The 16,743-nt window shown below is 43.1% G+C and overlaps 1 protein-coding gene across 5 annotated transcripts in view; it reads right to left on the reverse strand.

Moving 5' to 3' along the window:
- The window catches only part of LOC117603569 (zwei Ig domain protein zig-8), a 119,262-nt gene that overhangs the window by 8,040 nt on the left and 94,479 nt on the right, over positions 1-16,743 (reverse strand). For 2 of the 5 annotated variants that reach the window (XM_034322897.2, XM_034322898.2), the window contains exons 4-7: positions 5,621-5,831; positions 3,740-3,799; positions 2,140-2,290; positions 1,414-1,574 (exon numbers count right to left, since the gene is read on the reverse strand). In XM_034322897.2, coding sequence (XP_034178788.1) covers positions 1,414-1,574; positions 2,140-2,290; positions 3,740-3,799; positions 5,621-5,831 — 583 coding nt within the window. The remainder of the gene's footprint in view (positions 1-1,413; positions 1,575-2,139; positions 2,291-3,739; positions 3,800-5,620; positions 5,832-16,743) is intronic. The other 3 variants (XM_034322899.2, XM_034322901.2, XM_034322900.2) reach the window with 3 other exon arrangements.

A 16,743-nucleotide genomic window follows, 5' to 3' on the forward strand; every position in this document is an offset into this window, starting at 1 on the left:
GCCAAAATTCAATTATTAATTGATCGGTGATTCGCTATCCGAGAATAGAGTAACTGATTATTCTAAACCTTTTCTCCCGGTTAAATGTTTATCGAAAGAGAGAAAGAGAGAGTGAGTCGTCAAGTTATAAGACTGACGCTTTTCAGCGAGACTTTCCGCGTGGCAGGAACTCGCGCGCCACGAGTTTGCCGATGATTGACGCGGCTAGATTGGTGAACTCGCCGAGCAAGATATTGCTCGTGTTATTGCGAGTGTTGCCGGCTGACAATAGATCAGAAGCAAGTGTGGAGTATGCGTGAGGGGCCGAGTACTTGCCACGGCACCAATATACGAGCCTGTCAAACTTTATGACGAGGGATTTCGATGCCTTGATGAATGAACACCGCTGTCCCTTTCTCCTCGTCGTCGAGGCGCGCCATTGAAGTTGTATCCCGCGACACGAGGACAGGCCATTGTCGAGGAATTTGTCGAACAATCGCGATGTAAAAGGGTCGACGATACGTCTTCGACGTACGGCCAGGGTGAATCGGCGAACGGTTCGATAATTTTCAAAACGTCAAACCCGGACGACCAGCCGCGCCATAGTTCGCCGAGGAATAAAATTAATACGGCACCCTTGTTCGATCGAACGGCTGCTTATTAATTTTCCAGATTGGAAAGCTTTGGAAATTCTGGATGAATAATGAACGGGGGAAAAAATTGATTCCGCTTATCCTGGCGAGTCATCTCCGTGAATACAAGTTTACCTGTGGATATTGCGAAAGAAAGTGACGTTCTCCATCGAAATGGCACTGACGGTATCTTAAATGTAACGTAAATAATCCCATCTGACGTGCTTTGTGTCGCATCGAAAAGCGGATGAAATTACGCGAGCTAAAGTGTTCGCGATTCAATCGATGAAATGCTTGCTGATTTCTCTATGCATGGCTCCTTTTAAACGCGTTTGCTCGCGACGTTTATAGAAGGGTGTGTGCATGACACAGCCCTGAAACGTCCCGGGATTCGTCGCGTGTAAACGCGTTCAACAGCGTCGAGAAAGCTGGCGCAATTCGTTGAAAATAGATAAATCGATTATTCTAAAATAAGTATGTTAATAACGAAAGATCATTCATATCGCAACATTTCATTGTACCGTCCGTGGAATCCATTTTAAATCAAATCGAGCTCTTGACAAGCGAGCTCGAACGCGTTTGCACGTGAAAAGCATCGCGAAGAGTGTATTTTACCGAGGATAAACGGTGTTAGAAGAAGAGTACGGGGATCGATATTAAGAAAGTTGTGTGTCACGGCGCAGCAGCGTCTGGGCGCAAGACGGATCGCCGTTTGAAATTAAGCCGGGGTAGACTGAGCGAAAGGGGATGGTTCTCGGCGTGCTCGAACGAGAAGTGTTCGAGGGATAAAAAGGCCCCTTACCATTCAGCACGTGGACCATCACGCTGGCTGGATTCGCGTTGCTGGGAATGCAGGTGTAATTTCCGCTGTCGGTCAATCTGGCCTGTGTCACCAGAAGTCTGCTGGTCGTGCCGCTTTCCGTCTTCTCGGTCTCCAAGGAAACACCGCCCCTGCGGTGAACGCTGAATTATCAAAGATACTTTCGTACTATTCACCGCACACGTTTGCGTGACGTTTTGTTAGTAGTTTCTAAGGATATCTGACACGCGCCGCGCAACGACGTCGCGACGCCACCGCGAGACGCGTTTCCAACTAAAACACACGCTCCTGTTATCGTTGTCTTTTGCACCGGTTTCATGAATTTCCAACTATGTCCCTGGAAACTAAACTAAATTTATCCTACCGAGTGGATAAGTAGATAGTATTCAATTATAATAAAAATCGTTCGTACGAGAAGCAACGGAATTTGATTTTCTACAAGGTACTTTGGAGGAACGATAACACGAACAGGTTAAACGTTAACGTGATACCGTGTGCTTGCTCGAAGGATTGAAAATCTCTGTTCGCTGGCGCTGGTTATACCGAAAATGCAAGAAATTTTCCCAGCGAACGCGCGACAATAATCGTAAGGTAACCGATCGAACGGAAACGAGGTAACGTGAAAATAGGAGCGCGACTCGGGACAGGGGTTTGAGGTGAAAGGGTATTACTGAACGAACTCGAGAACTTGATTCTCGTGGCTTGTACCTGGGACTGTCGAAATCCACCACAGCTCCTCCGTGATGCCACGAAACGCTGCTGGGCGGTGTACTTTGCACATTAACGGTGCACGTGAGGCTTATCGTGCTACCCTTCTTCACGTAAACGTCTTCCGGACCCAGGATTTTCGCCTGAGCGGCTGGAACATACATCGGAAATCGGCCGTTTAAACATTTCGCCCATAGACTTTTTTTCAATTTCATTTATCGTCTCGTCGACTTTGAAACAGGACCACAAAACACCATAACGATCGCGCGTTCAATAATTAACGTTCACGTGCAGTGCAGTCTTGATTGGTTTGAAAAAAAATGATTCGTTCACTTCGGTATGCACACATACATTGTTGGAGAAAAATCTGGAATTATTCGGGAGAGATTATTATCGTAGAGAGAACAGTAATGACGCGTAGTTCGTTCTAATACACGTTCGTAATACGGAGAATTACGAGATTTTGTATCATCAAATTATACCGTATGTAAATTTCAGGGGCGAATATTCGCCAGCTTCGTAGCCACGCTCGTGACTAACATTCGAAACGAATTCCCTCCAAAGTTTTAATGAAACTTCGAAGTTCATGTCTGCGCAAATAAAAGAGAGAAACCCGGCTAAAGTTACGTTATTACCGTGAATATCTTAATTGCGAGGAAAACAGAATCAGGGTTAATGTGTCTGACCATTAAAACGAATATTATATCTCATATTAAATCCCAACCGTGTTAATCAGACTGGCGGAGATAAATGATAAAAAATCGTACAACACATTCTTCGATTTTTACATTTAATCCGATTATTAGGAATTTCAAATTTAATCACGATTGGATTAAAATGGGAAACGTCGAAAGGCGAGGCACTCACCTAGCCTCCTCGAAGGGATTAAGAAACTCTGGTGGGAAACACCGGTGTAATTCTACTTCAGGCGCAAAATAAACTACGAATTATCGAGCATCCAGCCGGAAGCGTAATGATATGCAGTTGAAAATATCCAGAGGAGGGTTTGTCGAGCACGCGTAACGCTATCTGATTTATAAAATCCACCCATCTACTTGAAACTTCGCCGGTTTTGCGATTGCTGCAGTAATAATAATTTACAGGTAATTAGAGAACGCGTGTTCTCACATAACACAGCTCTCAGTTTAGAACGTGTGACGATCAGCGAAATGAATCTCTTACCGCTAAAGTCAGCTCGACCTACCCTCGTAAAACAAAACCATCCAGGGGTGCATTAATTAACGCTAAACGGCGAGGACGTGCATGCACTGATAGAGCACGAGCTGGGTATATATACTGGGTGTCTTCTTCGAAAACATTTGAAATTAACAATACTTTGAATAAATAAATTAAATAATAAACTTTCCTACAGTTTCATCTTTTTAATTATTCCATTTTATTGAACTTTTAGTGACAGTTACCTCTTTGTATTCAACTGAGACACCCTGAATATACACACCCAATGGCACCCAGTTAGATTGGGTAGATAGAAAGACATAGAGAGACAGGCAGGCATAATCTACATACAGGTCGTAATAAAACGTCTATAGCAGCCAGTTCAACAGCTCGGAAAAGGAGTCTGTTCTTGCGTGATTCTAACCTGAGTTGAACGTCCGGTGAATGGCGTTCGGTGTGGTGGTGGCAGGGACAGGGGCACGTTCTGGAACGGGAGGACAGAAAAGATATCGAGTTAATCGATTTCCTCGTGAGAGATCTACTGTTTCGTGGTTGGCCCGGGGATTGAACTGCCAACGAAAGCACCGCGATGTAGGTAAACGTGCGATTCACCTCTATGTACGTAGCTATGTATGCACCGTGCATCGCTGTTCATTCATGGTGTTTGTTCGTGGCCCTCCTTTCTTCGAGAGCGATAACAACCTTCGCGGTTCTTTCGAGGAACGCGTGCATTTATCTTCGACTTGCCACCGGGATATCTCGAGGAGAATGTTCTGATACAATTTTCTTTCTTTCTTTTTTATATCTGACTTTTGTACGGTCGTTTCATTTAACACGTTCTTGCGAAGTAAAATATCGTACGCGATATTCTTGAGGAATATTGATTCACGAAACAGACACGGTATCCCAGTTTCGAGTTATAAGCGTGTTGTCCGGAAATTTCATTGAAAGTGCTTAAACTGAAAGTAATTAGGCTCGATTACAAGGGCCACTTTATCGCATCAAAGTTTCACGTCGTCCGAATGCAGACACCGCGTTTATAATTTAATTCCTCATCAGCGAGGTAACTGTATCGCTTCGTCGTCCGAAAATATCGATCCCAGCCACCTGACGAGCAATTACTGTTATACGCGCCGTTACGCTGCCTCGTGATAGGGACAGGTACACGCAGAGGCTACGAACATAATTAATGAACAGCGTTACCCCCGTGCACGCGAACCCTTCGAAAACCTCGTGAATCGCGGAAACGGTTTACGCGTGGACGATCCACAAAGAAATTAACAAACTTTGCAAGCAATCCGCTTAAAATTCTAATTCATTTCGAATTGAATTCAAACTATCATTATTTTAAAAATTATTATTGTGTAACATGGAGAAAAGCGAACGCGAGTCCCGATTAATTAAAATCACGAAATGAACGTTAATTGAACGATCGTTGAGAGAAAATTCGAGGGGAAAGCGAAGCGAAACGATTGATCTTGTAACGAAACACGTCGTTACGTTTGCTAATGTCGATCTCGGTGACGCTGGTAAACTGATATCGTGCTTAATACGCGGACAAGGACGATGCTCGATAATTCACGAGGACTTTTAATTGGCGCTGAAACGTCATCACTGTTGTAACCTGAAGTGTTGTCGCAGTGATGGTGGTTGCAACGTGCACTCGACGTTGACAGGGCAATCAATTAGGCGAATTAATTGCCCAACAGAAGTACCGGTAGACGAAATCGACGGCTTGCAAGTATGTATTGTAACGTTCGTTATATTGATTTCTACCGATCGATGATTCGACGAGGTTGAAGAGAAAGAAAGATTTGAAAAAAAAAAAGAAAAAAAAAAGAAAGAAAAGAATTGATAGGATACCGACCTATTGAGAGAAGTTACGTTTCACGGTGACAGGCATGCAAGCAAGGTAAGCTTCAGTACTTTTTCTCATGCTGGTGCGTAGTCAGAATACCGGAAGTGTCTTTCCTGATCGATCAGGTGATAGACACGCATGGAAGCTTTGGAATTGTCTCTCATCTATTCTCCAATTGCGCAAAATATTTACAGCGGTACAGAGATTCTGTGAACACTGTGATTAACCCTTTCGCGAGATCGATTCTCAAATAATTAATTACTTTTTATTTAGAAATATTGATACGTTCAAGACAGCTAATAAGTTTGAAATTAATTTCAGTCAAGTTAATGAGAAAATACTTAAACCTTCCTGAAATTAATCAACATCGAACTTTTCCTTTTAATTTAACGCTCAGTCGCGAAAGGGTTAATCGAAAGGTGAATGGTCAGGCAATTGCAGCTTTACCTTCGACTCTCAACACGAAGGCTAAATTCATTTTGGGCTCGGTGTTGACCTGGCATTCGTAAACCCCGGCATCGCGTTGCTGGACGTAATCGATCTTCAACGTCCATTCATCGGATGCTTCCGGATGTTTCACGGAAAATCTTTCGTCTCCCGTGTACGCGTAAATCGACGAGGTGAGTATATGTAAATCCCTTTTACGTATCCAGGATACCTGAAAGCAAACGTATCATTGGTTAGCAGTGATAAAAATGGTAGCAACTTGATAGGAACAAAGTCTTTTTAATCGAAAAAAGTCAACTTCATACGTTTAGAAAATATCGACCAAGGAAATTTCTGATCATTAACAATTCAATCACTGGACGACGTGTATGATTTCAAGATTATTATTCAAACACACACAACGGTGCAAGGTTACAAGGATATCGTATTGAAACAGACCCATAGAAACAACGTTTGACACGAATATACATCTGTTAAATCTGTTAACGGTTCCAGTAATAACATTTCCATCGATCCATCGGCGCACCTGTGGCGATCTAATAATGAAATCACCGTGTATGACGGATCAAATTTTCGACGTGTTCTAGCATTACTGACATTACCGTAACCCCATACGTCATTCTACATCAAATCGTAGACGAAACATTAAATTCTACCGTGTGACGGGTCGTTTGTTCATGTCACTGCCGCAGGCATGCAAAACAATTAAAAGTTTTTCATAGAAAATAATTCGTAATTCCCTGTCAAAAACGTCCTAATTTTGCTGAAGTAAATTTATTATTTAAGACTTCATTTTCCTATTCGGCTAATTAACTTCATTATTTCCCCTGCAGTTATATTATTTTATTTTCACATTGTTAAGATTTTAGAGGTTTAAATTTGATTTTAGATTCTTTGTCGTTCCAATTTCTTAAATTTGATACCATTTCTTCGTAGCTTTAGCCGTTTATTATCCGTATTACAAATTCATTTCCCGTTAAAAGCAGTAAGTACACGGCACGATCATTAGAACCGTAATAAAAGTGTCCCGGTCTTTTTAATTGAAGATCTTATCGCGACACGCTCGACTATTTTACCCGGAAATAATTGGTCACGCCAACGACCGCAATGAATCGGCCGGTATGGTTCGACAAATTTCATAAAAGAACCGATATCTGGGAAGGAATGATCGTATTCGAAAAATGCCTGGAACTTCTCATCCTGTGGCCGATTATCAGCTTTTATGGTGATCGTTAAATGTCTCCCGTGCTGGCTGAACAATTACAGAAGTACGTGACGTTCGAAAGCTGTTTCCGAGAACCACCCCTACGGCTCCGTTTTCCAAACCCTTTTGCGTTTATGGCCGCCGCCACTTCTAACCCTAGCAATGGGGCTCGTTAAACGTATGTTCAACGTGAAGAAGATCTTCTCACCCTCGTTAATTATTCTGGACTGCATCCTTCCGCGGATCGCACAGACCGGAGGGGTTGGACAGGACGAGGAGGGTTGAAAGGTGACAGAGAATAGGGGAAAGGTTGACAAAAAAAGTAGACGTCAAAACGGTGGGCCTTGGGTGAAGCTTTGGGTGTCGTGTAAGGGTGACAAATTTAAGGTCCGAGCATAATGCTTCCCGTTTCTCCGATTTAATTTCATACAATTCCATCGCTAATGGTACCAGTAAAAATATAATCCGTTTCATCGCGGAAATTTGAAAAGTGCAGTTGAATTTTTCCACCCCCGAAAATTCCTCTCCGTCGAAATTCGCGTTATTTTGATACGAATTGAGGCCGCGTTTCACGGGAGAGATGTTCCGCGAATTTATTCCGCAAACGCGAGCACCCGTAACGAGCGCGGCCCAAAAGCGAGAAGAAAGAGGGAAATCTTTTAAGTATAAATTTCGAGCGCGGCTATCCTTTATCGTTGTGCCAGCTCCCCGGGAAGAATAGGCCAGTTATCATTTCGCGCCTTTTATATCTAGTAGAGCAAACAGTTCCACGGGGGAAAATTAAATATCTTCCAGCTCTTTCGTCCCGCAATCTTTCGACCCCCTGTATAAATCTAGTAGTTTCGAAGTTGCCTCTCGGCGTCGAGATTACGGAGAACACGAGGCTACGGTGGCTGACGTGTTATCGTGGAATTTTCCCTCTATTATAGGACAACGAGGCGAGAAATCTGCAAATAAAAGAAGACAGAAACGCGAAGCTATGGTCGCTTGGAACATTCTTCTGTCGGTCCGCGCACCAGCATTTTAATTACAGAAATATTTTCCCGACGGATGGGTCGGGACACAAAAGCCTAGGGATCCTGGCAAACACGGATGTTGTTGGAGCTCTACCGAGGGAAACGTAATACCAGTTACGCTCGGTCCGAGGTTCCTTCTTCCGTTCTAAGTTAAAATTACGGTTTCCTCCTTGGTCCACTTTCTTCTAGTTTAACTCGAAAACTTACGATTTTTACTTCCAGACAGTGGCGTTAGTTTGTGTAATCAATTTATTAACAAACAACCGTAACGATAACGATTAAACCGAGATGAAATTATTAATTTCTTTATGAAAGTCAAGATATTTAATACTTTATCAAATTCAGAAACCCAGGGTCTCTGAATAATGTCACCATCGCGTTACCATAATTTCATTTAGGATTTAAAGAGCGCGGAAAGAAGAGGGAGGGTTAAACGAATTTTCACGAGGATACAGGAAATTTCCTCGCGGCTGAATATTTCCTTCTTACGACCCGTTTCAACCCCTCGCGAACCACAATGTACGTGCAGGCATTTTCTAAACGTCGTCGGGGCGACTGTTGCAACCTCAACACGCAACCAAGTCGCGTTTTCTCCGGCGAAAAGGGGGTAGAACTTGTAACGGAGGTGTTTTACCTCGGAGGCTGAGCGAGGAAAATGAAGGAGAACCAGAATGCGGGAGAAGGAACGATGATTTTCTCAGCCGTTCACGGTAATTTCTCGGGATAAAAGGTTTTCTACGCAGCTACGCGGCTAGGTCGCGGGGGAAAACGAAAAGGACGACGAACGAAGGCGTGAAAATGATGGCGGTGTTCGTCTGAGGTAAACTCGATTTACAGAAGACTCGATGTAGCTTACCACTCGTACCCCTAGCTATCTACACGCTCGCTACCGTTCCCTGGGACGTTTTTCTTATTTCGACGTTGCCTCGACTTTTACACGCTCCGAAGACGCAGCCGAGTGTGTCAATCAATTTGATGGCAGACAGATCGGTTTGCTTCAATTGTGTTTTCTCGTTTTTGCAAGATAGACTGGCGACAAACATTGACTGACAGGTACGATGGAGAAACGGGATTCGATACTTTTTCAAACTATATTCTATACAAAACTGTTGTTTAATTAATATATTGAATGTCATTTGACTTTATTTTCAAATCTAACACAGCAGAATAGAAACATTTTTTTCCAGCTAGGGAAAAATTATTCGATAAATGATCGATAGAAATTAGAGATACCAATTAGCGGGTAGTATCAATTTAATGGCCTCTAGCTATCGTTCGTCATCGTCGCTGTTGTAGCGAATTGCGTGGGACGTGGGTGTTGCTCGTTGATTATCGTCACCGTCGTTATCGTTGTCATTACTTGAATATCCCATCGATTCTACCCCTCTCTATATCTCCCTCTATCCCCATTCCGCCGCTCACATGGCCGTTCATTATCTGACCATCCGTGTCTGCTACTCAGCCAATAGCGAAATGGAAGCTTAGCATTTATAACGGTCCATGTACGAGCTAATAAATTAGCAGCTTTTCTGTCAACGCGGCACTATTACAAATTAATGTGCCGCGGAAAGCCTGATGAATTCTGTACTCATTACCAGGACGCTTTTCTATTGCGGAAATTTTTAATTATCTATTCACAATAATTCATCGATATTTTAAGATACACTTGAAGGGAAGTTTTGAATAAATTTAGCCACTTTGTAATAGGAAGATGTCTAACACAGTGTACATACTTTAATTAAAAAAATATTTTAAATTTAATCCAGTGAAACGGGTCGAAAGTAAGTCCAGATTGAGCGAACTTTTTCCGATGGAAACACAAGCGAAGTGCATCTTAAAGAATCGGGAGCCCGTAATGAAACAATAACGAATGCAGAGGCGACGAGGAAATTGCTCTGTTCGCGCCCAAGTCGAGATGAAACGAGGACTAATGCCTGGTAATTGGACGAACTTTCAGAAACGGCAATCTGAAGCGTTCGCGAAAGGAGGAGCTCCGACAGTTAGGCATGGCATCGGTCCAAATTTCGTGTAGCTTCGCGCAAGAAAAAAGAGGAAAGTGTTGAAAGAAAAAGGAAGAAAGACAAGCACCCGTTGCTCGTTTCTCTTTTTACCAAACTTTCCGCGAGAATTCGTGATCAGAGATCGAATCGGTGTATATTTTACAAAATACCATTATTCAATTTATAAGTTGTATAATAATAATGAAATAAATGCTTCTTTGATAGCAAAACCCGTAGATATTATCGCGAGTTGATTTTCCAACAGCAGGAAGCCAGCTAGCGTTGAAAGCCCCGGTGAAAAATGAGAATGGAGACGGTGAAAAGAAGCCAGAAGGAAAAAAGGAAGTGGAAGCGTCTGCTAGCGAACGATCGAACCGATGGACTAATTAGTATTGGAGCTGTGCAGCTTCCTCGCGCTGTTCCACGCGCAAACTACATCCCACGAGCTTCTGACTTGGCTCGAAGATACCGCCAGGGGTGTCTTGGGGATAGTTCGCCGTTAATGAGCCTCCGGTAACGACGCCTTTTTCCTTCGTGCCCATATATCCTGGCGAGACCTCCTTCTGGCCTGCAGCTCGCCGATTTCTCTCACCCTCGCGCCTCTACCCTCCTCGTTGCACTGAATCATCCCCAGTGCACCCTCATCGTTCAACCATACCGAGTGTCGGCCAAATATTCGTGGCTCTCTGCGTTCGACGTACAAACGTTGCCTTCGGAGATTAGATAATCCCAGCATAGGAAAATGTTGTTCCCAAACTTCGAAATTATACACGGAACGCTTTGCATATCTGTTTAATAACTTGTCGAATTTATAGTATTATACTTTCTTAAACGATAGAATTCCTCCCTTAATAAATCACCCCCGAGGACCATTCCTTTTCCAAACCTGTACAAACTTTCCATCGAACTTGTGCTGATAAATTCTTCCAAGCAGTTCCCGTTTCGACTTCGTTCCTTAAAATTCGTCGCGCAAAGAGCAGGGGTTCGAGTGGCTTCATAAATCTGTGCAAGCGAACGACCAATAAACGCTACGTGGGAGCTGATCTGAATCAGGCTAGTTCGTGGAAAAAGAGCGGGCAGGGAGGGTGAAAGGTGAAAAGGGTTCGGCGTCGTTCGCTTGTCAATATCGAAAATTAGAAATTCGGAGCAGGTAGCCGTGTGCTGGTACGTGTTCGCGGTTAAATGTGTACGTACATTGCTCCCGTTGACAGTGCCCCAGCTATGGTGAATAGAGAGGGTGGAGGAGGTGGACGCGTAACTTCGACCACTGCTTGCGAATGCAGGCTTCGAAAACAGTTCGTGATCGGGTAGCGATCGTCCACGCTGTTGCAGCCCATAAATCAAACAATATCGATCGTCTGTTTACTTTGCCGTCTCGCGAGCCACGCTATTACTATGTCGCCACGAAGCAATATATCGGCTTCCTCTCGAACGTTTTTCCACCGTGCTTCCGGAAGAATTCCAGAGATACGGCTGGTTTCACCCTTTCGTTGAGGGAAAACGCATCTTCTATTCACGATTTAAATTGATTTTTCCATAAATTAGCTGATTAATAAAATTTTCCAAACTATTCAAGCAACGATGCACTAAATATCCAAGCACGTTTCTGTTAATTTTGTTCATTTTTTCTCCAATCGTTCGTACTCATTTGTTCCGGGCTGTGTGAGGGCGGAATACCTCGATCCACACATCCGTCAAACGTACACGTGTTATTATCCTGTAAAGTTCACTTTCACGGACGCGCTTTTATCAACACTACGGACATCTGTTCCCCTATCGATATCGCGGACACGGTCTAAAATTAATGGTTGTTCCGGACAGGAAACAAGCCGTCGCCATTAAAAGTATCGCGCACGGTTTAATCGACAGTCCTCGGCTAAACTGACTGATGTGTCCCAGCTCAACGCGGTTACGAAAAAAAAAAAAAAGAGGTATCACCATCGCCGCTTCTATCTCGATATTTTCCCGTCGGCGATGAACCTTTCGAACGTGACTGTTAGCGCAAATCTGGCTAATGAACGGGCAACGCTTATCTTTCACCGGAGATTTGTAGGCATCTATGGAATGCTGTTTGACGATAATTCAAATCCCCCGCCCGAGTAAACGTTAATAAGTAACGTGATGGACGGTGGTGCATAAATTAGATCAGACGCGGTGATCTGCGCTGCATTAGTCGGCCGTCAAATTCGATGTAATTTACTTGTAATCTGCCAGACAGATCGCGTCTCTGCGCGCAGGATGCGTTCAACAGCTATTTCGGAGTAATTAATCCATTCCCGTCGTTTCCATTTGCCGGAGCAATGATTGCGCCGAATGATTTCGAAGAAATTATACCGCGTGTGTAAGGGGTGGAAGCGAACGAGTATTTTAGCAGGAACAAGGACGTCGGAAGAAACGAGAGGATCTTTCTTCGTGTGTTTTCCAACTGCGGAACGCCTTGACCCGGTCGTTTCCTCCGGCGACAAAAGTGGAATTCGCGTAAAGCGTATTCGCGATGGTTCGCAAGAAAACCGTTTGTCGAAGCCGTAAATTTCCCTGGGCGAAAAGTCGCGTTGAAACTCGCTGCCGAGTGTGGGACAGCGATGTAATTTGAAAGACAGCAGGGCTGACGCTTACGTAAGCTCCGCTTGTCAGATCGAAGGGGTTGCCACGCTAGTGTCCCACCCTTCTCATCGTTTTTCCTACTCCCGCCTCATCCAGCCACGTCGGCAATCCACCCTCCTCGTCGCTTTTCATCGATGTCGCTTCTTTTCGCGAGAGAGGAAAAGGTAAATTTGCATTCGTTCCGCCGTCTGAGCGAGCCGATGTCTCTTAACCAAACCCCGAGCCAACCCTTTTTCACCCTCGCGACATTTCGTCCCTTAGTTGAGACGATTACTTCAACTTTCTCCGCGCGTCGTTCTTCGATTCAGATTTATCCGTGCGCGATATAAATTTATAACTCGAACGCGTCTGGGGTGGAATAAAAATGCATCCCTAGTCACGTGTCTTAGACGACGCGTGCTCTTTCGATCCTTCCAACCTTCGACCCCATAAATAGGGGGATACATTTGTGACCCGGTGTTTCTCTGTCGTCTGAAGTTGCGATTTTGTTGGGATATTAAAGTGGAGGACTCGTGTAAATGTTGAACTTTGATCGAAGTTGGGCTGATCGGTGCACCGTGTTAATTTAATTAGCAGCGAGATGGAAAAGTTCGAATGGAAAAGAGAAGTTTGCCTCTTCGAAGCAGGAAACGATGATAGTTAGGAAAAATTCAGTGATACGTTTGATTAAAAATCGTAAAAATGTGAGATCCTTTTTCTATCGTCTGCATAGTCATTTTTATTTCAATTTTCAAAACGCGTAATTTAAAATCGACAGTCTGAAAGAAAGATAAAAGAAGACGTTCGAAACGTCGAAGAAACGTTCGGCATAATATCGTAAATGATTTCAAAGCTTGCCACGATGGAAAAGAAAATGCTTAGGATCGTGAAATATGTGTCTCCTCCCCTATGCATCTGAAAAAGTTTCATCTCCATGGTTCATAGGTATTCTGGTTTTTTATCGCTACTGTTTTGAATATAAAGTAGTAGCAAAATATCGGAGTAGCAGGTGTGTATTCATACATTTCAGAGCCTGTTGCTATCTTCCAGCTTCTCTTGCTACTGCGCAACTTTTTCTATTACTTTCCTTTTCACTTTCCATCGGTAATCGATCAATCATTCGTACTGAATCGACGAAAACGGGCAAACGTGAAATGGAAAAGTTATGTTCCATATATACTAGGAAAATACACAACAATGCTCTTTAATGTTTAACATATTCAACAAATAATTTCACTGTCCCATTAGAGAGATGCATGTTTTTAAATTAAATTCACAAATCAGTAAATCCATTTTACTTATTCAAATTTTAATCCTAATTTTGCATAATTAATCTGTTTATTTTTGACAAATATTTCCTCGCGTCACTTGTTGAACTTAAAATAAAAAATTAATTGATTTCGTCGAACCAATAAGGGTAGGAAGATCATAGCTGATATTTAACGCGATAACAAGCCACCCCTGTCGCCACGAAACGAAACTATTCGCATGAGTGGAACAGACGTTTACACGCGGTTTTTCGACGTAATTAATGACCGCATTGATGACGATACATTAAACTGTCAGAGGAACGTGAATAGAAACGAATCGAGCGGTTTCAAAGGGATCCGGTTATTTCACTAATCACGAGTTTAACACGGAACGCGTCACAACTACCGTTTACGGGCTGAGGGAAAACCGAACGAACTAAATCGAATTTGTCTTCGATGGACGCGAACGATAACGTGACACGCCTTTTTTTTCGGCCCTGGATCGTTCTAGTTTGTAGTCCCGCGTGTCCGTACGCAGCCGCATACGTGACTGGATTTATTTATTGGAACGAAGATTACGCGAATCTCGTGATTGATCGCGCGATTTTATGGAGGTTTATACGTCCCTTTTCCCTCCCTATTTTTCTTTCCTTCCTTTTCTCCTAGATCACAGGTACATTTTCTATAATATTTTAAATAAACGAAACTTAGTTAAATCGTAATTTCAGAAATCTTGGCAAATAAAGTAATATTCCCAAATAAAATTCGAAATTTTCGTTGCATTATTCTTGTCAGTCAGTCCACGCGTGCCCGCCATCGTCGATCATTCCTTTGAAACGAACACTCCACGCGTCCCGATATCGATTTCCTATAAAACCTTCGGGGAGATGCAGAGCTCTCAAAGGAGCAACGGCACACGGCCTCGTGGTCGGTGAATTTTGAACAATGTCGGCCAGACGATGAGCGACCGTTTCATTTGCCTCGATGAAAGGAACGAAAGAAGATATTGCATGATGTCTGGAATAAATTACACGAATGGATATAAATACTTCTATATTTACGTCATCTATATTATTCTCATATTGTGACATCAGAAGAGCTTCTTTTAATTACACTCTATAATCCTCGACACAATATGTGCGTTGATTGGTAAAAAAAGAAAAAGAACTTTCCCTAAACGAAAAACGAAAGGGTTGTTTGCATAGTTGGTAACACGCGAGGGATGATATCCTGGAGGAAGGGACCGTCGGAGAACAAGAGGACGAAAAGTCAGGAACGTTGAAGGGGCAGTCCTTTAGGATTAAAATAAATCCTAATCCGAGGCAGGTCGTAAAGTTAAGAGGGAGGGTCGACCCCTCGGGCCTTGGGTCGGGAAACGAGTCGGATAGACAGAAAGAAGGAACAAATAAAAGGGTATCAAACATGACTCGAGGAAATGTTACCAAGGATACGGTTACCTTTTTAGTTACACCTCGTCCACCCCTTGAGATTCTCACCTGGATCTCGTGTACACGTATTAATCCCTCGAGCGGGCAGAAAGGGAATAGCAAACTCGGAACGTGCTTGTTTCGTTTATAGTTAAATCCGTCGTGAAATCCCGAATATTCGAAGAAGCCATGTCCGAACGGCACGAATTTCACAATTGGGAGAAGTTATTATTGATCTGAGCCAGCTTTCAACGATGTTCAATCAAGTTTATCGAGCAACGAACCAAACTTAGGGAACACATAACTGTAACACAACAGGGAGTTCAGGTGCTTCGTAATCGACTATCAGGATAGTCAATATTGTCAAAATATTAGATGTGCATAAAATATTTAAAAAATAATTAAATATTCAATTGTTACGAAGAATCATTCTAACAGTGGAATCTATTTTCCTAAAATTATGATTTTCAAAAAGCTCGAAGCAAGAAATTCTCAGTATCGACACGTGCACTCGTATACAATAATCACGAGGGATGCATCGTCAGAAATGGCGGCGTTATCAATTACGTAAAAGCATCCCGTTTCTCTGTACGAACGAAAGGAGCCAATATTTGCAGTAAACAAGTCCGTCGTCCTGATTTCGGATTACCGGGAACCGGTGCTGCAAAAACTGTTCCAAGTACAATAAATAAATACAAATACGTGTCCGGGCTACGTGTAGCGTGGATAGAGCTGGACAGAGCAGTGAACATGTGTGTCCGTTTGCATCGGTGCACGTTGTAGCTCATCCGTGCAGCATTGTACATGTAACACGGGTAGCCGGGTTAGTGATGGTCGAGCACTAGGTAAACAAAGTATCCCGTTATCCGCGGGGGTGGCTCCAGAGGGTTGGCCTGGCTTTGGCGATGTTGAGTTAGCTCGAGATAGGTTAGCGTAGTCAAGCTAGAGAGGTCGAGTGTTGCACGATATGATACTCGACAAACGGCTTCCACGACTGACCGAGTACCCGGCCAAAGTATACGCTCTGTGTTCCTGTTGGAATCCCTTAAAAATAAACAACACTCACGGTACTGTCCACTGGTCACCGTCTTTTCGAACGAAACCATTGGAATATGATTTTCGAGATACCTTTTCCATCGAAAATCTATTGTTAACATTTTCCTGAACATTTCATGGAATGGAAATAATATTCTTTCATGCAACGGTTGTTAGAGTAATATTTCGCGAAGAAGCGTGTTGTTATATGAAAAAATTGAAGAAGCATTAAATGATCAGGGTTCATTTATCTTCGGCTGCCAAACTCAGGGAGAAGACAGTGTCGTTATAACTTGCTTGAAAAGGAATTTCCATCGTCGCTTAATTTAACAGCGAAAGAGACGAAGTAATGGGCGCTGTTTATTCGCGAAACGATAAGACTGAAAGGAAAACTCGAGTCTCCTTTTAGACAGACAATGTTCATTGAAACGGAACAGAGACAGGTCCTTAAAATAACTCGTAATCATAACGGCATAAACAGGTAAGGTCTGTTAAATAAATCAATCGTTAGGAAACGATGAAATGCGTTTTTTCCTCGATCGACACCCTCCGTTTATATTTCTCTCCCTCGAATGACAGCCGTCGATTCGTCTGTCCTTTTTCTCGAT

The sequence above is a fragment of the Osmia lignaria genome, chromosome 4, assembly GCF_051020975.1.
Source record: "Osmia lignaria lignaria isolate PbOS001 chromosome 4, iyOsmLign1, whole genome shotgun sequence".
Classification (NCBI taxonomy): Eukaryota; Metazoa; Arthropoda; class Insecta; order Hymenoptera; family Megachilidae; genus Osmia; species Osmia lignaria.